Source organism: Morus notabilis, unplaced genomic scaffold, assembly GCF_000414095.1.
Source record: "Morus notabilis unplaced genomic scaffold, ASM41409v2 Scaffold101, whole genome shotgun sequence".
Classification (NCBI taxonomy): domain Eukaryota; kingdom Viridiplantae; phylum Streptophyta; class Magnoliopsida; order Rosales; family Moraceae; genus Morus; species Morus notabilis.
Genome location: NW_010364303.1, coordinates 723,856 through 749,337, shown reverse-complemented (window position 1 = coordinate 749,337; position 25,482 = coordinate 723,856). Strand labels below are relative to the sequence as shown.

Below are 25,482 nucleotides of genomic sequence, written 5' to 3'. Positions count from 1 at the left end.
AATGTTGAAAAGTAAATTTAATAAGGAGGAATACATGCAAAATCATTTTCTCCATAAGACTTCAGACGCAATAAATAAAATTTTTTTTTTTTTGACAATTGAAAAAGGAGAGAGAAAGAAACTTGTTTTTTCTCTAATAATTGTGGGATATATTTAGAAGCAAAAAAAAAATTGAGGGATATATTAAACATGCTACATCATTCACAATAGAATATCATTGAAAATAATTAAAAGAAAAAAGAAAAAAATAAAGAACCTCATCGGCAGGAAAAGATCCGAATTCCGTGTCCAATCCTTTTAATATTTAGGACTCGTTTAGTTCGCTGATTCAAGTTTTTAATTTGAGTAAAGATGTGATTTTATATGAGAGTTTTTTACTGTAGTAAAAAAATTAGATGTCACTGTTTCTGAAAACTTATCAAAACTCGAATTATAAACTCAAATCGATAAAAAAAATAAAACCTTAATTCCATGACCAATTCAGTCAAATAACCCATAACCGGGTTTTACCCAACGTCCATGCATCCCAATTCCCAAACACTCTATCAATTATTATTATTATTTATTTTTAATTCTAAAGAACTTTTGCATCAAATTTCAATTTTTAATAAAAGGAAATATTTTTTTTATTTAAAAAATTTTTTTAATGGACGTTTGGTTCGTAAATTTAAAATTATGATTCTAAATTATTTTTAATTTTTATGTATTTTTTATAAAAAAAATTACTATAACGAATCACAAATCATAATTTATATATAACACGACACAAACCAAATGCACCGTTCGTGTTTTCTCTTTGCAATTTTAGTAAAGCCGAAAACAGTACTAGTGAGATGGCTTTCCTTGGCCGTTACTTACTTATTACAAGCATATTTGTCGTCCCTGACTGCATTGCATCTGAAGGATCGTAAGTGTCGGTTTTCTCTCTCTTCCCACAATCCCCCTCTCTCTCTCTTCCTCTCTCTCTATCAGTTTCTCTAATGGATGGCTCTGAAAATGAATTAAACATACGGCAACTGCTCTGAGATCATACAGTTTTGTTCCCAGGAACCGGAGCTCCGTCAACCTCAAGGTACATACAAAATCTCCGACCGTACAAATGTTTGCCTAATTATGGCATCCTAGGGTTTCGTCACTGTTTGCCGTCACTAGTTACTGTCAATTGATCATTTCCATGAAAAATTGATCACGATCATAATTTACTGAAATAGCAGTTATGGAATTTTCTTTAAGCACCATTGAAGAATAAGATTGAATTTGTTAACTTTTCTTGGTGAAAACTGAAACCAATCGTGGATTTACATACACAGACAATGATATATGATTGTAACAATACGATTTTATTTTTTTCCTTTTTTTGGTGTGTATGGAATTAGGAAGTATTTTGTGATTTTGGCGCTTTATTTGCGTTTTAGAGCTAATTTTGGTAAGCTATGTTTGTCTTTTAGTCACAGGAAGTAAGGTATTGAGTGATGTTATAATATTCCCATTTGGTGGCGCCGTAATGGAGTTGTTTACTGTTGTTCGCTTCAATTGTTGGAGAGCATGCCTTTTTGGCTGGTTTTGGATTGCAATTTTGCTCTTGCTTCATGGCAGTAAAGAGGTGTTATCAGATCCCAACTATTTGATTGGTCTCGGGAGCTATGACATTACCGGTCCGGCGGCTGACGTCAACATGATGGGATATGCTAATACAGAGCAGATTGCATCCGGTATTCACTTCAGGCTTCGAGCGCGCAGCTTTATCATTGCGGAGCCGCAGGGAAAACGTGTGGTGTTCGTGAATCTTGATGCTTGTATGGCCTCACAAATTGTGGCGATTAAAGTTCTAGAGAGGTTGAAAGCAAGGTACTTGTTGCTTCAAGTCTTAAGATATTATATTACTGCTCTACAAACTTGGCACAACTATTATAAATTGTACATACACAACTATTATAAATTATAATATGTATGTGCATATAAAAGGGTAATTAATTTTGCTCATATGGGGACTTGTTGGAGTAGCACTAGATTTAAAATGTGCAAATAGATTCTAGTATGACTTGATTGAAATTTCCTTATGCTGCCACTTCGCAGGTATGGGGACCTGTACACTGAAAAGAATGTTGCTATCAGTGGAATTCATACCCACGCTGGTCCTGGGGGTTATCTCCAATATGTTGTGTATATTGTAACATCCCTTGGATTTGTTCGCCAGTCATTCGATGTCCTTGTTGATGGCATTGAGAAAAGCATTATACAAGCTCATGAAAATCTTCGTCCAGGATCAATTTTTATAAACAAGGGTAAGTAGAGAGAAGGTTCTTGAAGTTGTCCTTTTTCTCTCTGAATAGATATTCAAAATGATATTCTTATATGAGTTTTGGTTTTTAACTTGCAGGAGAGCTCCTAGATGCTGGTGTAAATCGCAGTCCTAGTGCTTATCTTAACAATCCTGCAGAAGAGCGCAGTAGATACAAGTACGAAGTTGACAAAGAGATTACCCTTTTAAAGTTTGTTGATAATCAGTGGGGTCCAGTGGGTAGCTTTAATTGGTTTGCCACTCATGGAACTTCTATGAGCCGCACAAATTCATTAATAAGCGGGGACAACAAGGGTGCTGCTGCACGCTTTATGGAAGACTGGTTTGAGCAGAGTGGTGTTAGAAAGATGTATTCTGATGAATCTGGTCAAAAACGAATTCCTCGAAGAGTCTCGGATATAATTTCTAACCAACCCAATAATCGTGAGTCATGCTCTTTACTTACCTAATATTCATCTTTAGAGGGCTTTATACAATTTTTTTGTTTGGTTTTAGGTAAACAGATTCTTTTGAATAATTCTATGAGATATTTTCATGCAGACCATGAGTTACTAGAGCTTGCTGCGTCCTTCCAGTCTCCTCCTGGTAAACCAGCAACTAGGACTTTGAGTGTTGCAAGACGTGTTAGGGGTGCTCTCAGGCAGGCTGACAAACCTGCTTTTGTATCTGCATTTTGCCAATCAAACTGCGGCGATGTTAGCCCAAATGTTCTTGGAGCTTTCTGTATAGACACTGGGCTACCTTGTGACTTCAATCATAGTACCTGCGGGGGAAAGAATGAGTTATGCTATGGCAGAGGACCTGGGTATTCATTTCTGAGTGCTTTGATCTCTTAGCGTGTGACATTTATTATTCGACACTATTTAATATAAAATGCCAAATAATCAATCTTTCTTAAAATGGCAGTTACCCTGATGAATTTGAGAGTACACGTATTATTGGAGAGCGGCAATTCAAAAAAGCTGTAGATCTTTTCGGCAAAGCGTCTGAAACGCTAAAAGGCAAGATTGACTATCGTCATGCTTATATAGACTTCTCCCAACTTGAAGTAAAAATCTCCAAACAGGGTGGAGATGCTAAGGTGGTAAAAACGTGTCCTGCTGCAATGGGGTTTGGATTTGCGGCTGGAACAACTGATGGACCTGGAGCTTTTGATTTTAAGCAAGGTGATGATAAGGTAATTGGAAATGCAAGGTCATTCATTCCCTACGCTCTTGTACAGTATACTTTTCCTTCCTGACTGCTTTGTGTTGGCATTATTTGTTATGATATTTTATATCAGGGAAATCCTTTCTGGAAGTTGGTGCGCAATGTGCTGAAAACTCCAGACAAGAAACAAGTTGATTGTCAACACCCAAAGCCAATCTTGCTTGATACTGGTGAAATGAAGCAACCATATGATTGGGCGGTAGGTAGCTGGCTTGTTTGGACGTATTTTACATGAAAATAATGTGAAACTGAAAGAAATTCTCAAGTTGTTCAATGATCTCCATTCCCTAACCAAGCCATTATTTTAAGACTTGATGTTGGTAACTTTTTAGATATCATATATATCTAAAACAAAATTATAAGGGTCAATGGTATATCAAATATATCTTTGTTAGTTTATCTAGTGCAGGTTACCAGCCATAACTTATTTCACCTATAAACTATAGGAAACTGTATGTGTATTAAAGTCTTCTGATTTTACAAGTTGCACTGACTCACTAGACTCTTTTTTGTTAACGACAAGCTTAAGGTTTGTTAGATGCATGTTTATAAAGTGGTAGTCATGCTTGAAAGTAATACAAAGGGTTTTTGAAAATAGACTTGGTGCCAGTGAGTTACAGATACTCTGAGTTTATGAAGTTCCTTATATTGCTCTTTGTTACTATCCTGGACTAATAGAGGAATGTATGTAATTTAGCATACTATTACTTTTTTCCCCTCATGAGATTGATGTTGCTCCTCACGAGAAAATTGTTCCATGGTTTTCAGCCTTCTATACTTCCAATCCAGATCCTCCGGATAGGGCAGCTTGCCATTCTGAGTGTACCTGGAGGTAGCTTGCGTTGCTTTTCCTCTTTTCTTCTTTTGAAGGTTAACTTGGGTCGAGTTTTCACTTAATATGCTTACGTATAGTTTGTATATTCTCTGTTGGTGATAACTTAAATTTGCTTCCAGAAACATATGCATTTCTTTATCTTAACCTGTTTTGTCCTCCCCTTGGTAAAACTGTTTCTTTGGGCTGTGGACCTTTCTTATTTTTTTCTCCTGTTTTGGGGGTTTTTTGAACAGAATTCACAACAATGGCTGGTCGGCGTCTTCGTGATGCAGTAAAGACAGTGCTAAGTAGTGGTAGTAAGGGAGAAAACCTTCATGTTGTTATAGCAGGGTTGACTAATTCCTACTCACAATATGTAACTACTTTTGAAGAGTACGAGGTGCAAAGATACGAGGTCAGTTCTTGCTTACAGAGCTAGATATACGAAATAGTTGCCATTCAGACATAGGGTTATTGAGGAGTTTCCACCAATGTACTAACAGAACTCCTGGTCAAAGGATTTCACATTCACACGAAACACACAATAACAAATAATTTTAAGAGCATTTTACATAGTTACCTTTTGAGTTACGGATTTTAAATATACGTTGCTTAATTCATTGTCATATGCTAATCAGGGTGCCTCCACTTTGTATGGACCACACACATTAAGTGCCTACATTCAGGAGTTCAAGAAGCTTGCCGGTGCTCTCATTACCAACCAGCCTGTTGAACCGGGGCCGCAGCCTCCAGATCTCCTGGATAAGCAAATAAGCTTACTTATGCCAGTCATGATGGACTCGACTCCACGCCGTGCCAATTTCGGAGATGTCATTTCTGACGTTCTGCAGAACTCTACCTTTAAGAGAGGTGAAATAGTGACGGCAGTCTTCTGGTCTGCTTGCCCACGGAATGATCTCATGACTGAAGGTACATTTGCACTTGTGGAGATCCTTGAAGGAAAAGATGACTGGGTTCCTGCTTATGATGATGATGATTTCTGCCTGCGCTTCATATGGTCAAGACCCGCCAAACTTAGTGCTCGAAGTAAGGCAACCATAGAATGGAGAATCCCTAACTCTGCAACTCCTGGTGTGTACAGAATCAGACATTTTGGTGCCTCGAAGAGCCTTTTCGGATCAATTCGTCATTTCACGGGTTCATCTAGTGCTTTTGTGGTAGCATAAGAAAAGCCTTTGTGTATGAAGCTGTCAGCTTACATAAGCGTTTACTATGGGTTCCTTTGGCGTTGAATGATCTATAGTCCTGAATTTGTAGTATTAAACTCACACTTTATTACAATTTCTCAGCTTGTCGGCTAATTTGTTAAGACAGTTATAACCTTTACTATCTTGCAGTGGATTTTTTTTTTTTTTAAGGCCGGTGTAGTAGTGTTGGATGAAAAAAAAAAAAACCCGAAAAAAAAAAAGAACAATAAAGTATCATATTTTGGTACCCAACACACGACAGCAAAATTGAAGAACAGATGAGCATGTAAATTCGCAATTCGGTAAGAAAAACATGTTCAATTCTTAGACACTGAAAAGTTTAGGCATCAACGATATGTATAGAGATGTCAAAACAAGTTGAGCCTGACGGACTGGCATAAATGTGGCACGTTAAAAAATTGGAATGGCACAGTTCGGCACGGTTATTAAATAGGCATAATCCATTCACGTGTAATAACGGGACCGGCTTGACGTAATTTTTAGACACAAAGTACATTAAAGGCATGACACGCTAAGGACCTAACTCGAATACCGGCACAAACAAATTAAAAGCACGATATGGGCTCAAGTGGTGAATATGAAATATAAAACTATATATTGCTTTAAAAATTATATAATTGCACCTTTTTTTCTTTACTAATATTTTATCCTGTTGCTCTTGACAAAGTTTTTAATGAGGTATTTTCTTAATTAATGATGTGCTTTCTTTTATTAAGATTTTAGTTTCATTATGTTTAATGTTTGTTTTCTTATATTTGTTGTAAATTTGTTATTTAGCACAACAAACGCACATAAAGAGCAAGATAAAAGCGTGACAAACGCACGAGTACGGATAAAAGCACGAGCATGTTAAGGGCACAATCCACAAATAAATGGGCTATGGGTCCGGCTTGATGCCACAAGTTAAATGGACTAGGCCCAGCCCAGCGGATTGGCCTAGACACGAGACGAGGAACATGGCTGAATCGGGCCGGATCAGTGCAATTAACATCTCTAGATATGTTGTTTCATATCAAACGACTAACAATTAAGATAAAGATGACATGTCGTTTCATATTAAAACATAAGAAATTTTACTGTGAAAAGACATGTCTAGCAGGTGAACGACATACTTTCAATTTGGGAGTTGGGACTCGGACGAGCAACATTTTTTTTATTAAAAAAAAAAACGTGTCTTTTTTCCTTTTCCCTAAAAAAAATCTCTTTATAGGATAAAAAATACTTGAGATTTGACATTTCCCCTTTCCTCTTCTTTTTTTTTTTTTTCCTTCCCTTACGTAAATAAACTTGAAAAAACCAATTATTAGAAAAACAAAAAATAAAAATGAAAAACGATGATGGAAACGACACGTTTTTGTATATCAGGTCCTCCACGGTACAGAGTAAAACCCCGGAACCTGGGTTGAGAAAGCTCGGAGCGTCGAGAACACTATAAGAAGAAATACACATCGTTTTCTTTCTCAAAGCTAACCCAGTCTTATTACAACTGAGTGTCGCTTCTCCGTGAACTTCAAATCTTGAAGAAGAAGAAGAAGATAGACCATAACGGCGACGACATGTCGGTGCAAGAGTATCTGGACAAGCACATGCTTTCTCGGAAAATCGAAGACGCCGTCAATGCCGCCGTCAGGGCCAAGACTCCCGATCCCGTCCTCTTCATCGTAATGTTCCTCTTTGATCCTCCTTTCTGTTTGTTTCCCGAGAAAACAAACAAAATTTTACCGTGGAATCAAGATTTTTGATTTCTTGTATCAAATTAATCCAGTTTGAGTCGTGCGAGGTCTCTAATTTCCCTTTGTGTTTGATCTTGTGGTCGTGATTTGAATATACAGTCGAATCATTTGAGAAAAGCGGTTCCTTCCGTGATTACGAAGGTGAAAGCTAGGCAGATCCTCGATAGCAGAGGAGTTCCGACGGTTGAAGTCGACCTTTACACCAACAAAGGAATGTTTCGCGCTTCAGCTCCTAGTGGCGATGCTTCTGGAATGTATGAATTTTTCCACCTTTTTTCTTTTTTAAATTCCTCTGATTTTTCTATCTCCGGTGTTTGATTGATTGCCGAGAAAATTAATATTTGTTGTTTTGTTTTTAGCCGATTCGTAGGGACATTGATTTTTCTTTGCGTTTTTTGAGTTTGATTACTGAACTTCAAATTTAAATTAGCTTCTGAAGAACGGAAAAGCTGAAATTCGTGTTGCTGTTTTTAAAATTTTTGACTATTTGGAGCCTTTTTAATGTAGTGTAATGAGCTTTTCAGAGTTTGATATTAGCATGTGAAGAAATAAATTACTGAATGCAGGTACGAAGCCGTTGAATTGCGCGATGGGGACAAGGGAATGTATCTGGGAAACAGTGTTAATAGAGCTGTTAAAAACGTTAATGAAAAGATATCTGAAGCGCTGATTGGCATGGACCCAACGCTTCAGTCTCAGATTGATCAGGCTATGATAGACCTTGACAAGACTGAAAAGAAGGTATTATTTATCACTTTTCGGATGTGATTCTATATTATGAGCTATTATCTTTGACTCTGCTTCTTGATAGTTGGGAAATAGTTAGAAGATCGTCAATACTTTTTTTTTTTTTTAAGAAATATTCCCAGATATGCCTAAGCATATTGTTATAACAGTATTACAGATATATGTTATGTTCTTGGCATGTGCTGCTTTCTGTTGTCTGAACGTAGTTGCATCAGATTTAGGATGATATAATTTCCATGTCGGGAACAACTTGCGGTACTAATTCTCTAAGAATAAAAGGAAAGGTTACTTAGCAATCATTTATATATGATCTAGAAAGTCAACACATGAAAGGGGACTTTTTTCTTAACATATGGCCAGTTTAGTACTTTGTACTCAGACACCAATGCACTTTTTCACTTGTTTGAAAAAGATAAATTTTGGAACTTTTGACTTTGTTTCTGCTTCTCCTAAAGTAGAACTCTTCCAAAAGCACAACAAAACCAAAACTAAGGCGTAATCAGCATGGTTCATCAAATGATTGTTCTATGTTTTTGGTTAATCTGAAAGCATCTCCATTTCAATTTGCAACTTGCAAGGAGTTATCTTTCTTTGCTTTTCTTTTGAAAATGAAAAAGTGTGTTTCTGAGGTAAAGTTATTTTCAGGGTGAACTTGGAGCAAATGCCATATTAGCTGTGTCAATTGCTGCATGCAAAGCTGGCGCTGCAGAAAAGGAGGTATGACTTTTTCTAGTAGCTTTTTTTTTTTAAAAAAATTTCTTTTTGGGAATTAATGTCATGAAGTTTGCCTTGTACAATTCCTTATTTTGTATAAGGCATTCTAATAAATGGACAATACCAGGTTCCACTATACAAACACATTGCCGTTCTTTCTGGAAGAACCAATCTCACTCTTCCTGTCCCTGCTTTCACTGTTATAAGCGGAGGAAAACATGCTGGGAACAATTTAGCCATTCAGGTTTGCTATTTTAAGCTGTGTGCTTTTCAACAACAATGATCTCTATTTTGTCGTATTCAACAATTGTGATCTTAATTGTCAACTCAACGCAACACATAAACCTACGTCGTATTTGCATTTCTACTTTTAAATTGTAGTTTAGGTTTTAATTTGTATTTACATGAGTTTCAGTATAAAGAAAATCAATAGAGGCATTGTTTTTCCTCTCTTTCCTCCTTCCTATTAATTCAAGCTTATGCCTGCCACAGCAGGATTTTTCTTTTGCTTTTAAAATGAAATTTATAATACTACGGGGATATATAATTATAATGTAATTTCATTTGAAATTTTATCAGGAAATCATGATTCTCCCGATTGGAGCAATTAAGTTTGAAGAGGCATTGCAGATGGGCTCCGAAACTTATCATCACTTGAAGGTGATTTTATCCTCCTGAACTGTTGCACTTCACAATACCTTCAATGCTTTGGTTCTGGTGAGATAGAAGTTCTTATGAAAAAATTGAACATTTTTGTCAATTTGCGGTATTGTAATTTTCATTGGGTAAAATTGAATGATGAAAAAGGAATAATGGAGAAAACGAACTAGATCCTAGTAATATATTCTCATATTGTAGCGGCCTCAAAATAACCAATTGTCTCTTTCCGGATTAACAATTTCTTACAATAATAAATGATGATTGGGTTTTTTTTACTCTGGATAATGTGGATGCAGATTTGAAATTTATTTGATGAATAAAGCTCTCCTCTTGTTATCTAATTAAAAAGAGGACCTATCAATCAACTTGCTCTTCATTACTATAGTTCAGTTTAATGGGTTTTTCATTAAAAAAAAAGGTTGAATTGACTTTATGCTTTTTTGTAAGTTTCTACGTTGTTCTTGAGATGTTCGTACACAAAAACTCATGGTTAATTTTGAATGAATGCGATAGTATTTGTTGGGTAACTTTGGACCAACCAATTTACAAGAATCGTATTTTCAATATGTTTTCTAATCAGTATTCAGCTTGATTGGATCATTGAATTACAGCAATTTACACATTAGTAACCAGACTCCACTGTCGTCCACTTAATCATTGATTGTATTGTTAATAAAAAGAACAGGCTGTTATTTCAGAAAAATATGGTGCCCAAGGATGTAACGTTGGTGAAGATGGTGGTTTTGCTCCAAACATCTCCAGGCAAGTGTCACTGTTGTTTTAAAGCTCCTCGTTTTCTCTATCTTATGCAAATCTCCCCCTTCTATAGTACCTTTAAAAATATAAATTAAAAGAAATGGTTATCTAGATGATGAACATATCTTAGATACGGCACTGCAATGTGTGGAACAGAGATTTTATGTTAGCTAAGTACTATGATCATATGCAGAAAGGTCAGAACTTGTTCCGAAATTTTGTATTGTGTTTTTGTTTAGTTATAGTATATATTTATTTGCAGTGTTAAAGAAGGTCTGGATCTCGTAAAAGAGGCTATCAGCAGAACAGGGTACAACGATAGAATAAAGATAGCGATCGATGCTGCTGCCACTGACTTTTGTATGGGTAAAGTATTTTTTTGCTACAAAAGATCCTATAGAAGCTTTAGTATATATCGAACTTTGATTTCACCATGTACTGAGTATCTATTTGGAGTACATTTAGTTGATGCACACTTCTTTGGCACAGATTTCTGGGGATGAGTAATTTTCTTGTTTTGTTCTATTGAATTGCTTCAGCTAACGCCCCATTAATATCCCAATTTGGGGTTCATAGGATGTCTTATGCATTTAGCCATTTACACAGCGTGCTCTTAAGAACTGAAATTTTGCTTCCTAACTCCAATTTTTAGGAACAAAGTATGACCTGGATTTCAAATCTCCGAATAAGTCAGGACAGAATTTTAAGTCAGGAGAAGATATGATTGACACGTACAAGGAACTTTGTACTGGTACAACTTCTGTTTCCACTTTTCATTATCTTTTTCTCCGTGTTTTAAAATTTGGGTTGCATGTGTACCCCTCAACCAAGATATTTTTCTAGCTTATTTCTCTCTTTGGTCTTATCAGACTACTCAATTGTCTCAATTGAGGATCCATTTGACAAGGAGGATTGGGAACATATCAAGCACTTTTCTAGCCTTGGACTTTGTCAGGTTTGTTTGGTCTTCTTGCCACTGGTATTTGGCTATAATCCTTTTTTGTGCAATCTCTACACACCTAACGTGTAAACAACGTGAAACCACTGTAAGTTTAGGATGGTTGTAAAAGCTGATATGGATACTTCCAATGAGACCAATTAGATATTAGTTATTAAATTTATGTTTGTGCTTATATTTAGGTAAATTTTTCTTGATACTAGTTTTGTAACATGATCCGCACGTATTGCCATATTGGAAACACTTGAAGAGTTTATTGTTTACTGAATAATGAGAAATTCATTTATTAACTATTTAAGGATTTGTGAATTTATTTTAAAAAAGAATGTGTAAAGATAACAATTGACAAAAAAAAAAAATATATATATATATTAAGTAGGGACACATTTGAAGAAAATTATTTTAACCAATCAAAAATAAAATAATAACACGTGGAAAAAAATACTCTCAAAAGAGTAAAATGAGGAACAACATATTTAAAAAAAAACACACACACACACACAACAAAATTAAAATGTAAAAGAAAAAATTCACAAAAAAAAAATAAAGATAAAAAAATAAGGAAATGATGAAAAAAAGGAGCTAAATGGATGTAGCAGCCCCATAGATAAGAGCTTTGGCTCTTTTATGTATTGTTAGATATATTATGAAATTTGATTTTGATACTTTTTTGGTGATTGAGCTACTCTGAAATTATTTTGTTTATATAACTCAATCCATTGCCTTGGTGGACGCTTCTCTGAAATTTCAGGTTTTTACCTAGACATGGCTAGATTTCATCCAAGATTGGATGGTTTTGCAGGTGGTAGGGGATGACTTGTTAATGTCAAATCCAAAACGTATCGAGCGAGCAATAAAGGAGTCCACTTGCAATGCTCTTCTTCTCAAGGTATTTAGCTAATCTTGGGATGAAAAGTATGGATATTGAAGTCTTACTATTTAATGCTGATAGTATGCTGCTTAGGAATCCTGTTTCTAGTTTGTATGAAATTACTTGTGCATTAGAGGCAACTTATGTGGATAGCCCCTCTTAAGTGGCAAAAGACCTCACTATGCGACTACAGTATTAAACCCTGTTCTGCTGAAGCTAATGTTCTCATTTGAAATTTATAGTTTATATCACCATCGTTGGCTTTTCAATGCTGAGGATTTTATTGTTAAATTTTTAGATAAATCAGATTGGGACGGTGACAGAGGCTATCGAAGTAGTGAAGTTGGCAAAGGATGCCCACTGGGGAGTTGTGACATCTCATAGATGTGGTGAAACTGAAGACTCCTTCATTGCTGATTTATCTGTTGGCCTCGCTACTGGTCAGATAAAAGCGGGTGCTCCTTGCAGGGGAGAGCGGCTGGCAAAGTACAATCAGGTCCACTTTGAACTTTGTTTACGCCTACACGGCTCATGCTCTAGAAATTAAGAGAACTATTCTCATTAACTACCAGATTTATGCTTTTTCCAAATGTGATCTCGTTAGTCTCAACACTAGGAAATTTTTCTTTAACAAAAAGATAAAAATAAAGAGTTTGTAATTAAAAGGGGGAGAGAGGAAAGAGGTTTCAATATGATAAACAAGTTCTTGGTTTGCTGCCATATGAGACGTTTCTCTTTATTGTCGTGACTCGTACATAAAGCTAAAAATAATATATACCCTAGTCCTTAGGAATTTATTTTAATAATAGTCCAAGCACGGGATGTTATGTCCAGAGTCCAGTCACTGAGGTTCTTATGCCTCAAATGGTAGACGTGTTATTTGATTTTATGTTAAACTTGTGGCACGATGAGACTGACAAACCAAAATCTCATGCAGTTGCTTCGAATTGAAGAAGAGCTTGGTGATCATGCAGTTTATGCTGGTGAAGATTGGAGGCAATAGTCCAAATCATTTCCTCGTAATTGGTTTTATTAACCTTCACTTTGCAAAATGGGGTCCCAGAATTTTTAAGATCATATACTATTCTTCTGCTGCCGTTTTTTCTTTTTCTTTCCTAGGTGCTTCGTTTGTTGTTGTTCGAGTGTCTTTTTTTTCTGTTTTTTAATGAGATTGTGTAGAGAGCATCAAAGGATGTGTAACCGAGATTGCAAAGTTCTTGAGATGGACATGAGCTATTGAAATTGTTGAGAAAAGTGACAGTGAAAGAAGAAATTATTTTTTGCTAATGGATTCAAATATCAAGCTTTACCATTTACTATGGTTCAATAACTTTTTAGTGTTGTAAAATTATCAAGCAGCTGACTTCGTTTCATTATGGTTTTAGAACTAGGTATCCAATGGAGTTCCAAGACGGGCTTCTGGTAACTTAATATGTCAGATCGTATGAAAGCTGTCCTTGTCTACCTCCATAATGAGCAGAGTTTATAAGCAATGTTTCTTTATTGAAACTTGTTTAATTTCGTGGACGCTTATGAACTCTCTGAGAATGAGATTTTAAAGACCACACTCCCCAATACTGTTTTTAAGGAAAGTTTACCCAAAGAGTACTGAACAAATCACCCAGTCAATTATTTGACTCGTTTGTTGCGTTTAAGCTCATGTTTTGATCGTACTATAATATTTTTCCCTCAAATTTAAATTTCACGTGTTAAAATTAAAAATTACTGATTTAAACGCATAAACTAATCAAACCTAAGTGTTGAGTGGTCACACTAGAGGGATTGGTTACTTCATCAAAGGTTTTGAGCACTACCAAACTGCAAATTTAACAATGCTTACGTTTTAGCATTACCAAACTGCAGATACGGTATCTAGTTTCACTTCTAGATTCATCAAATCGGGTTAGTTCAGAACCTGAATTGTGCCAATACCAAAGAACATATACAAACAACCAATGAACATAAAAAAGTAACATTGTTTACACTACATAGCAAGAACAATACTAAATAGATCTGGGAAAATCATCTAAACTATTACTTCACTGCTTAAATGACAACCCTGATTAAGCCATATAAGCAAAAGTTCTAAGATGAACGTTAGACAGTACAACCAGGGTAAATGAGAAAGCAGCCTATTGGGTGATCCAAAATGGCATAGTGCTTAAACTCACTTTGTCTCGTCTTCATCCTCTTCAATCTTAGGAGCCAAGTAGAACCTGACATAGCCCATCTCTGCAATCTTGTACTCAACCACAACAGGCAATTCTGAAGACAAGCTGATCGTAACAGTGTTTGACAATGGGGTCGCCTTCGTAAAGGAGTTCATGTACCTCAGAGCAAATGTTAGAGAAACTGGTTCATTCATCTCTATAATTGTCGCTTCTTCTGGCTGCAATTCCCACAAATAAGAGAAAACTACATGAGCAACATGGTGTGCTTTAATGGAGAAAAACTATAGAAAAGAACTGAATCCCCAAAATATACTTTAACAAAGATGATGTGATAGAACAATTGAATTAAATTAACAATACCTTATCTACTGTAGTATTTTGTCTGCAAACTATGTTAGCAGTACCAATATCACCTCTTGTCGAGAACTTCACGCCTTCCTTAGTAACAGAGATGACAACTGCACAGCAAACACAATATCCATGAATGAATAAACCAGCAAGGTTTTAAAGAGATTGAAATCTGCAGAAAAGATTTTAGGAAGTACCAGTATCACCAATGCTGCTGAGATCTTTGCATATTCTAGCAAACTCAGCTGAAGGCATCCTAACAATAGCATGATATTCAGCTTCCGGAATTCCAAGGTGCTCGCTATCAATGTCCATTAGCTTCATCTCAAAGTCCGCAATTTTATCTTGAGCTATAATCAATTACCCAGATGAAAGACAAACAAAAACAATAAGCATGAATTGGATAACCCAGTAGTACAATCATCTTTACTAAATGGACTACCAAATTCACGTAACCACCCAACATCTTTATTTACAGTTAAAACTGAAAGTTCTTTCATGAATTGGATAACCTGTAGTCCAATCATCTTTAGTAAATGGACTACATTCATCTTTATTCACAGTTAAAACTGAAATTTCCAATTAGTCAAAAGAGCCAAAAATCAAAAACAGCATAAATTCCTCTACAATTGACCGAATCTTGTTCTTTTATGTTACTTTCTCGACTCAAAAGCAAAACTAAAACCAAAATTACCAGAACATGCTTAAATGTTAAATTCATTTCCACTAGCCCTCACATCCTGAAATTTTACGTCTTCAACAAACCAGAACATAGTTTCCCAAAAAAAAAAAAAATCCAACGTCCAAGTGAAATACGTACTAACAGCCACTTAATTCAAACAAAGCATCCCCAGATCCACCAAAAAAAAAAAACCTTGAAAATAATGCGATAAAATAAAAAAAAAAAGGCCAATTTCACCACGGAAGGAAAAAGTGCAAATACACCCAAACACTTCCAAACGTCTTAATTCTCAAAAAAAACAAAAAACAAAAGAAAAAGAGAACATACTGGGACTTTCGAACATGAAAGTGACAGTATCACTTCCATCGTCGGCCTTGATAGTGATGATATCGTCGTTTCCGGCACACTTGAGCATCTTGGACATATTACCGAGGTTCATCCCCATCGAGAGGTTCCGATCGCAGCGGTAGTGCTCGAAGCCCTCCGATCTGAGCAGCAGCGCCACGAGCGCGACATGGCTGGAATCCATGGCCTGCAGCGAGAACCCGGTGGCCGAGCAGTCGAAGTTTGCGTCATTGACGAGGTCCTTGAGGGCCTCCATAACCTTCTTTAGAAGCGAACCCTGCACAAGCCGTAGCTCCAACATATTCTTCTTCTTCGGCTCTTCTTCTCCGGATCTGTCCGATTTGCCGCGAGCTTCTTCTGAAGCTTTCTAGGGTTAGGGTTTTGAAAAGGGAGGGAAAATGGAGAGCGGTTTGTGTCGGTTCGGTTTCGTCGGGTTGGTATAAATAGTGGAGGATGGAAATGTGTCTTTGAAAAGATTGGCGGGATTTTGCCCTAATTTATTTCCCGCCACGCGTTTTGGGGGCAATTTGCTGGCTGGGATTGCCTGCGACCGTTCTATTGTTTGATTCCTGCACTTTAGCACTTGATGGGTTCCACGTGGGAAAGGTGTTCTTATTCAATAGTGAACATCTATCATCTCATGAACCTAAATAAAAAACACAACCAAAGGCTTTTCACGTTTTCTGAGGAAAAAAAATGAAAATGGGAAAGAAACGTCATTTGGCACAATTAAAGTCACAAAACGAAAATGAAAATGATTTTTTAGTTTAATATATAATTGGAGATAAATGAAAAACGATTTTTAGTCGTTTTTCATTTTTTGTTTTTATTTTCTCCTCTCTCGAGTAGAGAGATGGAGACATTAATGAATTTTTTTTATACTGAAAACAATCTTTTGATAAAACTACTAAATGCATTTTCAAAAATGATTTCTATCTAAGATTGAAAATGTTTTCATTTCCATTTTCATATAAAAAATAAAATTATTTTGAAACGAGTTCCAAACGCACTCAAAACGTTCTCCTTCAATTGCATCAAAATTTAGATTAAGGATGGCTTTTTTCTCGTCAGGACAAAACAAAGACGGGAAATTATGTCCTAACAAAGTTTGGGGCGGAAATAGATACTAATAAAATTCGAGACGGCGATGGTACAAAGAGCAAATGGGGAACACACTACGGTCTCAACCCCTTCCCATACATATTTCAAGATACATGTTATTATTTAATTTAAAATAATATATAGCATTCACTTTAATCCTAGTATCGCTCTCTATGTATTTTGTTGGATTTTGGTCTATTTTGTGGTAGCATTGAATTTAGATTGAGTTAAAAATGATTCACTTTTCTTTTTTGTTTATAACTTACCAAAAATATCAATGACGATTAACATTTCACGGTGGAAGTTAGAGTGATTATGGAATGCCCTCAAATGGGAATATCTCGACTTTGCAGCAAAAAAAAAAAAAAAAAAAAAAGGGCGGGGGGCGGAATATCTCGACCCTTCTATGCCCTCAATGAGGGTAGCAATGGAAAAACACACGAGTCTTATGAAACAAACGACATGTAACGAGAAAGGAAAGTTCTTAACTTAGGACAACATTTGGCTGGCCTAAACGACATCACATCCTGAAGTAAAAACAATGTGTCGTTTTTCTGTAATAAACGACAGTAAAATTTTTTGAGGATAAATGACACAAAGTTATGAATTAACGACAGAAAACAACACTAAAACGATCAGAGAACTTTAAACTATAAAAGATATTATGCTTTATAACAACAAAACGACACAACTTTTTATAAAACAAACGAGCGCGGTTTCAGGCTACAACATCAATGACATGCTCTTTTTTTTTATATAACGAGCCAACGACATCAATTTTAAAACGAGAATCCACTTGTTGTTTTGTAGACATAAATTGACACAATCTTTCAAATACGGGACATGAATTGTAACAAAATGACCGTCATGTTAACTGTGAAACATTAAAAACACAAATATCGTTCTAAAAGAAAAACGATTCATTGTTTCCTTTTTTTTTCGAGTAGAACTATTCATTTTGTTTCGTTTATACTGAATTTCAAAGAGCACGAAATGTAGTTAAGTAAACGACATCAAAATTTAAAAGAAAAATCAATACGTCATTTTTCTGGCATATAGTACAACCAACTTTAAACGTAATGTCGTTCTCTAACAAATCAAAGTAAACGATGGTTACGCAACACTACAGTTCTTTTTTTTTTTAAATCACTAAATTCATTTCATTTTATTTTTTATTTTTTGAAAATCAATATGAAACGTGTTTTTACGAGTAAAAACACCAAAAATTGAGTCGTCTGCACCTAAACGACAGTAATATTTCGGATTACAAAAATGTCGTCGTCTGTCCCTAAAACGACAGTAGGATTCAGATATTCTCCAACAATAAAATATCATGGCACGTCAAATGTGCGAAGAAACTTAAATCATGGGTAGGTACGTATAAATTAAACTGAAAAAGAAAAAGAATTAATTAATTATAAAAAAATAAATTGACGGTTGGAATTAGAGAATTCAAACCATGATTTAAATTATGATTTATGATTTGTTATAATATTTTCTCTCATAAAAATACACATAAATCAAAAATAATTATAATCACATTATTCTAATTCATAGAATTCAAACCATGATTTAAATCATGATTTGTGATTTGTTATAATATTTTCTCTCATAAAAATACACATAAATCAAAAATAATTATAATCACATTATTCTAATCTATAAATTAAACATCTCTCATGAGACGTCCCTGTAAATTAAACTAATTATAATAGAACCCACCAACTCATAAAAAGGAAAATAAAATGGAACTGATACGGACAACTACCTCAAACCATCAGGTGTGTAAAAAAAAAAAAAAACCAAAAAACGAAACAAAACCAAAACCCATTGCAATGCTTCATTTCTTCAATGGTGGTCGATGAACACGTTTTTCCAAGCACCTTTCATTCTTAATCACTCATTTCCACGCTCTCTATAAAACCCCTTTTCATTAGCCCCATTCTTAAACCCCAAATTTCCATATTCATTTTCCCCAATCAGTTCGTCTGACCTGTCCTTTTTGCGCTCTCTCATGGCGGATCTCGGGCCCAGGTTTGAGATCTCATTCGCCGAAACCTTCTTGTGCAGTGCTTTCGCTGCCTGTTTCGCGGAGGTACGTCCAAGTTTTTCCTTAATCTGCGCTAATTTCTCTGATGCCGTTTCTCTGTTTTGGTCACTGATTTGATTAGAATAATGTTGGAGTTTTTCTTGTACGTAACTAGATATACTTTCTCCGAATTAGTTTATGAGAGTAATACACTATGGATAAGAACAATACTTGCAAATTTGCGTTACTCATTTCTCTGGATTCCGAAAGTGCAGACTTCTTCGGTGTAATTTTGCAATAAACTTTTCTTTTGGTCAATGATTAAAGACAAATTTGGAAAGTTTCCCTAAATCTTCATTTATTGTTTTTACAAAAAGGATTATGCTAGCCATTCCAAATTATCAGTAATGAGTTGTTAATTTTTTTATTGGTAAGATGTAATACTTTATGAGCGGGTTCACTAATTGAGAAATGATAATTCACTTGTCACCTTATTTGGTTCAAAAACTTTTATTTAACAGCGTTGCAGGGTCTCAACTCTCTGATTTGAGTTGCATTTAATTTGCCCCTTAGCTAGAGTGTCATTATTATGCCTTATCAAGGATGATCTGTTTTAAGTATTTTTATGTACATTGAAACTTTCAGTTTTGCACCATTCCTTTGGACACTGCTAAAGTAAGACTACAGCTCCAAAGGAAAGCAGGTGTGGCGGATGGGACAACCGTGCCTAAGTACAAGGGCTTGTTGGGTACTGTTGTTACAATTGCGAGGGAAGAGGGTCTATCAGCACTCTGGAAGGGTATTGTTCCAGGGTTACAACGCCAATGTCTTTATGGAGGCTTAAGGATTGGCCTATATGATCCTGTGAGTTATGGGAAAAATAAAAAAAAAAATAAAAAAAAAATCCTTCCATGAGTTGAGTAGTACGATAGTAGATTGATTGTGAGTTGTGACACATTGTATGCAACTGCAAATTGCATTTGAACAGGTCAAAACTTTCTTTGTCGGCAGTGCTTTTGTTGGGGATATTCCTTTGTACTATAAAATACTTGCTGCTCTGATAACTGGTTAGTATGGTATCAAACAACCTTGCACCAACATCATATGTTACGCATGTGAAGGTGCCCCCATCATGTTTTTTTCTATTTTCCTTGTCCTTGCCTTGAATTGACAGGTTAGAATGCTGTAAACATCATAATAATTTGAATTTTCATCTTTTGAATCAAAATAGGTGCTCTGGCAATCGCAGTGGCAAACCCGACGGACCTTGTGAAAGTTCGACTTCAAGCTGAAGGGAAATTGCCCCCCGGGGTGCCCAGGCGTTATTCTGGAGCTTTAAACGCTTATTTCACTATAGTGAGACAGGTTAGTTTCCCCATGAGATGCGAGTATTGTACTATTGTCTTTTCATACTTGTTTTCTTATTTTCCTAAAAGACTGTGACTCATTTTCTTCCTTCATTAAACGCAGGAAGGATTAGGGGCCCTATGGACTGGACTGGGGCCAAATTTAGCTCGAAATGCTATTATTAATGCTGCTGAGCTGGCGAGTTACGACCAAGTGAAGCAGGTAACGATGCCTTCTTTTAAATTGAAGTTACATGACAATCTGTAACTTATGGATAACTTGTTATGTCTAGGGTGTTAATCACATTGTATCCTGATTCGTTATACTTATGCAGACGATTTTGAAAATTCCAGGGTTCACGGACAGTATTTTCACTCACCTCCTAGCTGGTCTAGGTGCAGGTTTATTTGCAGTCTGTATTGGTTCTCCTGTTGATGTGGTACGCATTGTTTCACCACTTAGTAATTTCCTTTTCTGAAAAATAAGTCTTGCCAACCTGTGAGGGTGTATAAAGTGATACTGGTGCATCGGTGGTAGAAAATACAAGCAACTAACTATAGTGGCGTGCCAGTAAAGGGTTTAGCAACATTAGTGATGATGGTTTTGTTTCATGTGAAGCGGTTTGTTATAGTTTGATGGGGAGGAATATTGGTTTACTATCTTGTCTTATATGTTCTAGGTGAAATCAAGGATGATGGGAGATTCAACTTATAAAAACACGCTTGAATGTTTCATCAAGACTTTGAAGACTGAGGTATGTTCATTCATTTCATTATGCAGTCATAGGAGATGAATTCCTATAAGTGACCATACCTGCTGCTTTCCTCTTGCCGATCTTCTCGTTCCTTGTATAAGTTTTCTCGACTGTATTTCAATAAATGATTGAACGTGTTTTCATGAAATGACCAAGTATCAATTATCTTGTTCTGATTGCAACTATATTGCAGGGATTTTTTGCCTTTTACAAAGGTTTCCTTCCAAACGTGGGTCGGCTTGGATCTTGGAATGTGATTATGTTTCTCACGCTTGAGCAAGTAAGATAGCAATTTATTAACCATGTTGCAGGTTTTTAGATGCTTTTTGCGTGTGTTTGCTAAACTGCTTATTATAATATCTAATTGCTCTTTCACACTTTTTCACGACAGACGAAGAAATTTGTAACAGGGTCGGCATAAATCTGGACCTGATAATGGTTTTGCAGATATGATACTATCATTTTTTCCCCTCGAGAGATTATTGGGCCTTCTATTCTATTGTTCTCTTCTACTACAGATTCTTACGTAGAATGTGGTTACGTCTTATATAAAAAAAAAAAAAAAAATAGAGTTATTAGCCATTACTATGATATACCCGTTTGTAGGAACACAAGCTGCTATACGTCCATTTGGACTGACATTGACTTGTATTCCACATCATTATTTGAATGAATAAGCCTTGATTTCAAGAACTGGTGTCGACTTGTCAACCGGGTTTCCTTGTGCAAGAGCAAGACATTGGGATTTCTTGACAACTGGCGTGCCAAAGATGAACACTTTCAAATCGAATTGTATTAGTAGTATTATCATCTAAACGAAAATGCATTATGCTATATTAAAATAATCGATTGTTGAAGCTTTTAAGAACGCTCTGATCACCTCAACATGCGTCTTTTCCAAGTATGGTTTCATAATCAATATCAGATTCAAGAAGTACTATTAAAGTTTTACCCTGAACTTGACCATGATAGGAAGTTTGAGAATGCCATTAAAATGCACATCTCAACATAAACAAAACCTTTTTTTTTGTTTTCCCTCCTGATATAAAACATCAACAAACCATTACTACTTAGAGATTACAAAATCAACTATTTTACTTGCTTCCCAGTCCTAATATATGTTGCCCACTTTCACCTCAAACACAACAACACAAGATCCTCATTCCTCACTAACATACATATCATCACAATTGAGTAAGCGCCTCAACTCCTCGACACCAAGTAAACCCGGGCCTTGATAACCGCCCCATTCCACAGCTTGAACCCGGGACTCACCGGCAACCCCACCACCATACTCGATGGCATCCTCCCGCCGGGGAACTTCACGACACTCTCCATGTACTGAGGGTGAAACTCAGCCCCTCGGCTGGCCTCAAACAGGCTCGGAACCGGGCCGAGCGAGAATGCCAACAGATGCAGAAGCCAGACGGCCTTGGCCAGCTCCAAGAACTGTCCGTAGAACTGACTCCTCGGGTGGTTCCCAGCCACGACCTGGCGGTGCTGCTCCAAGTCCCCGAACAACGACTCCTCCATCTTGGGATGAACCACGGCCAGGTACTTCTTGGATGAGAATTTCCCGAAGTGACACGTGGGCAGAATCCCGAGAAGCTCGGAGGGGTCCATGGCCTTCATGTCACGGTACTGGGTGAAGCAGTCGCGGCGGAACTGCTCGGGGTTGAGCAGCGACGAGAGGCTTCCGTCCATGTAGAATGTCTCGTGGTCGAACCCCTGGAAGACCTTACGTGAAACGTAGGACTCCAGGGCGTACTTAGCGTGCTGGGCGGTTATCGGCGAGGAGGTTGTGGTTATGGTTCCGACACTGGCTGTTGGGTTATCGGCCGCCATGGAGGCGGCTTCGATGGAGCGGACGGCGGCGCCTATGTCCCAATGGGCGGACCTCATTAAGGAGAGAAGAAGGGACGTGAAGGATCTTAGTGCGTCGTTTACTTTGCTCATTGCCGCCTCGTATAGCTCCGGTGATGGCGATGGTGCAACTGTATTTACATATATATGTTAGAAGTACTGATCATATAGCTAATCATGATGTTTGTATTATATCTAAAAACACTAATTTATGTCAAATTGAGTAAAAACATAATTAAAAAGAGGAATAAGCAACTTTTTAGGGCTGACTTTATATATATTGAAAACGAAAAGTAATCCACTATAATGGCTTATTAGATTTCCTTTCCTTTCATAACAGAACCAGAAAGTAGCTTTTTTTTTTTTTTAAATTTCTTTTTTCTTGGATAAAGGTGGAATTTTCGGTCAAAGGATTCGGACCAATAATTGCTTGCCATGTCAGAACCAGGCAAGTGAAAGTACCACACAAGTCATAAACTATCAAAAGATTGAAGGGCAAGATCGTCATTTCAAAACGGAAACAGTACCTTGAGATTGACTACAGCTGACTTTCTTCCTCGACGGAGACCTGCCCTTCTTCCCTCCTCCGGTGCCGCCTCCGGCGGAGAGAACGGCGAAGCTCTTCAGATTCTCCGACGCTCTTGAGCTTCTCCTTGAGATTCTCAACCTCGAGCTCCCTCGCCTTCACCTCCCTCCTCAGCTCCTCCACCGCCGCCTCGTACGGCGCCACCACCTCCCTCACCGTCGCCGCCGACGACATCACCATTCCTCCTCTCCCTCTTCCGCCGCCGCCGCCACAAACATTAATCCTCCTCCACCTCTCTCTCAGCACGGCGATCTTCCTCATCTCCGCCACCACCGCCTCGTCCGCCGCCCTCATCTTCTCCGCGTCCCATGGACAATGCGCCTCCTGCAACCTCACGTACGCCTTCTTCATCGCCGCCACCGCCTCAAAAACCTCCACCATTATCGTCTCCTTCGGCTCCACCTCCTTCGCTCTGCAATATCCCACTCGACTCTGTCCCTCATCTTCCTCTTCCTCTTCCTCCTCTTCCTCTTCTTCGTTCTCGTCCGTTTCGTACTCGTACACCTCATCGGCGTCGCGATTCCTGGCGCCGTCGCCGGAGTCGTACCTCTCTGCGGCGAGCGGATGGAGCAGGCAAGACGCCGCGACTCGTTGAATTAGATCGGAGAAATTCGAGACCTTGCTCATTATTTCCCCTTTCTTCTTCGCAGCCTTGAAGCTTCCGCCTCTGAAACTACTGGGACAGAAATAGAAGATCAGATTTAACTCGGTACCGGTTTATGGGTTAGCTAGTGAGTCACTCAGTGAGCGAGTTAGCATTGATCTCTTGTCTCTTTCACCGAACCGCTGTCAGAGTATGCCCATAAAGGTACGCATATTAACGATAATGCCACTACGGCTTAGAACATTTAAGATGCGTTTGGTAGAGGGATTCGTTCCCTGATTCGAATCATGATTCGTGGTTCGCTACAGTATTTTCTCTCACAAAAAATACACATAAATCAAAAATGATTCGAATCACATGGTTTGAATCCTCCAACCAAACGAATTCTTATAAAATTTGATTCAAACTATTAATTCTCTCGTAAAAATATATATAAATTAAAAATAATTTTAATCATATAATTTTAATTTATAAACTAAATATCCTTTATTTTTATGGCCGCATGAATAAATACGAAAATTGTTGGTAGTTGCTAGCGTGACAGACCTGTGACTGTAGTCGGAGCGCAGCGACAATTTTGTTTGCTTTCCCAAGGGACTCCCGTAGAACGGAACGGAGTACTGCGGGAACTGGGGATCGCCGAGTCCTATTTCCAGATTCCTCCACGTGGCATCAGCCTTCTTCTTCTTCGTCTTCCTGTGACAATCACCCAAAAACCACTGTTAACGATTCCAATACTAGTAAATTTGTAATAATAATGTTGACCAGTAAACTCCAGTTGTGGGTTTTTTTTTTTCTCTCTTCTCTCAAAAGCCAGTGTGGGGGTGAGCCGGTGAGGTGTGAATAGTATAGTTATGGGAGGGGATATTTTAAAAGTTTTCCTATTCGGAAGAAAGCCCGTAATATATTTTAAGAGTATTTTACTGAGATAAAAAAAAAAAATTATAAGTGTTTTTTATTTTTCAATCGTTATCTACATTAAAAATTTATTTTTGTTATATATTTTTTAATTTGATATGATTTTAATTATATTTAAAAATTAAAAATAAAAATTTATTTATTTTATATATTTTTTAATTTAATGTGATTTTAATTATATTTAAAAATTAAAAATTAATATTATTAACAGAGATGTCTATAAAAAAAAAAAAAATTCCTGCATCAATACCCTGAAAAAACCAATTATATAATAATATATTTGCGGACAAACACTTGTACAACAAAGAATTGGGTTTACGAGAATGCCCAAGCTTTTTTATTGTTTTGTTTTGTTTTTTAAGGTAATTGATTGTTAAGTGGACCATCAAAAGTCAAGATGGACGTCCTTCATGATGACTTTCCACTGTTTATGTTGTACTTTGCAATTGCTAGATGATAAGCTAAGCTTTACAAAATTCGATCGTGTGCTTTATTATGATCGGGTTTAAACACTACTATTTTGACTAGATTATTTTATATTTTTAACAATCAAGAGAGTTTTAAATGTACGTTCATATAGATTCTGTTTATTATACTGATTTGAGTTTAGAATTTAAATTTTATTAAAATAAAATTTTTTTAAAAATAATTACATTTAATTTTTTTATTATAATAAAATCACATTCTAATTCAAATTAAAAATTCGAATCAATAAATTAAACGGCTGAATAGCCTTCATCA

At 36.7% G+C, this 25,482-nt stretch overlaps 5 protein-coding genes across 5 annotated transcripts; 3 read left to right on the top strand and 2 right to left on the bottom strand.

The window, feature by feature from the left end:
- The first annotated feature begins 803 nt into the window (after positions 1-803).
- LOC21404913 (neutral ceramidase 1) lies at positions 804-5,673 on the top strand. The gene is made up of 10 exons (XM_024170972.1): positions 804-1,072; positions 1,449-1,848; positions 2,077-2,285; positions 2,381-2,725; positions 2,843-3,107; positions 3,209-3,479; positions 3,585-3,710; positions 4,280-4,343; positions 4,580-4,740; positions 4,964-5,673. Exons 2-10 carry the CDS (start codon positions 1,505-1,507, stop codon positions 5,510-5,512), a joined length of 2,334 nt encoding a protein of 777 aa, XP_024026740.1. The 5' UTR covers positions 804-1,072; positions 1,449-1,504; the 3' UTR covers positions 5,513-5,673.
- A 1,269-nt stretch (positions 5,674-6,942) lies between these two features.
- LOC21404912 (cytosolic enolase 3) lies at positions 6,943-13,309 on the top strand. Its single transcript, XM_024170974.1, has 13 exons — positions 6,943-7,215; positions 7,387-7,541; positions 7,854-8,028; positions 8,680-8,751; positions 8,876-8,992; positions 9,328-9,408; positions 10,094-10,170; positions 10,427-10,530; positions 10,817-10,915; positions 11,034-11,119; positions 11,925-12,011; positions 12,292-12,489; positions 12,931-13,309. Exons 1-13 carry the CDS (start codon positions 7,111-7,113, stop codon positions 12,994-12,996), a joined length of 1,422 nt encoding a protein of 473 aa, XP_024026742.1. The 5' UTR covers positions 6,943-7,110; the 3' UTR covers positions 12,997-13,309.
- Positions 13,310-13,856: 547 nt separating this feature from the next.
- On the bottom strand, positions 13,857-15,980 carry LOC21404911 (proliferating cell nuclear antigen). Its single transcript, XM_010106397.2, has 4 exons — positions 15,522-15,980; positions 14,710-14,862; positions 14,525-14,622; positions 13,857-14,382 (listed from the first exon to the last, which is right to left on the bottom strand). Exons 1-4 carry the CDS (start codon positions 15,838-15,840, stop codon positions 14,161-14,163), a joined length of 792 nt encoding a protein of 263 aa, XP_010104699.1. The 5' UTR covers positions 15,841-15,980; the 3' UTR covers positions 13,857-14,160.
- Positions 15,981-18,410: 2,430 nt separating this feature from the next.
- Positions 18,411-21,337, top strand: LOC21404910 (mitochondrial uncoupling protein 2). The gene is made up of 9 exons (XM_010106396.2): positions 18,411-18,735; positions 19,315-19,533; positions 19,658-19,736; positions 19,901-20,034; positions 20,140-20,238; positions 20,351-20,455; positions 20,696-20,770; positions 20,964-21,050; positions 21,162-21,337. The coding sequence occupies exons 1-9, from the start codon at positions 18,655-18,657 to the stop codon at positions 21,189-21,191; spliced, it is 909 nt and encodes a 302-aa protein (XP_010104698.2). The 5' UTR covers positions 18,411-18,654; the 3' UTR covers positions 21,192-21,337.
- Positions 21,338-21,677: 340 nt separating this feature from the next.
- LOC21404909 (protein GRAVITROPIC IN THE LIGHT 1) lies at positions 21,678-24,327 on the bottom strand. Its single transcript, XM_024170958.1, has 4 exons — positions 24,323-24,327; positions 23,273-23,895; positions 23,161-23,241; positions 21,678-22,764 (listed from the first exon to the last, which is right to left on the bottom strand). The coding sequence occupies exons 1-4, from the start codon at positions 24,325-24,327 to the stop codon at positions 21,974-21,976; spliced, it is 1,500 nt and encodes a 499-aa protein (XP_024026726.1). The 3' UTR covers positions 21,678-21,973.
- Between the last annotated feature and the right edge of the window lie 1,155 nt (positions 24,328-25,482).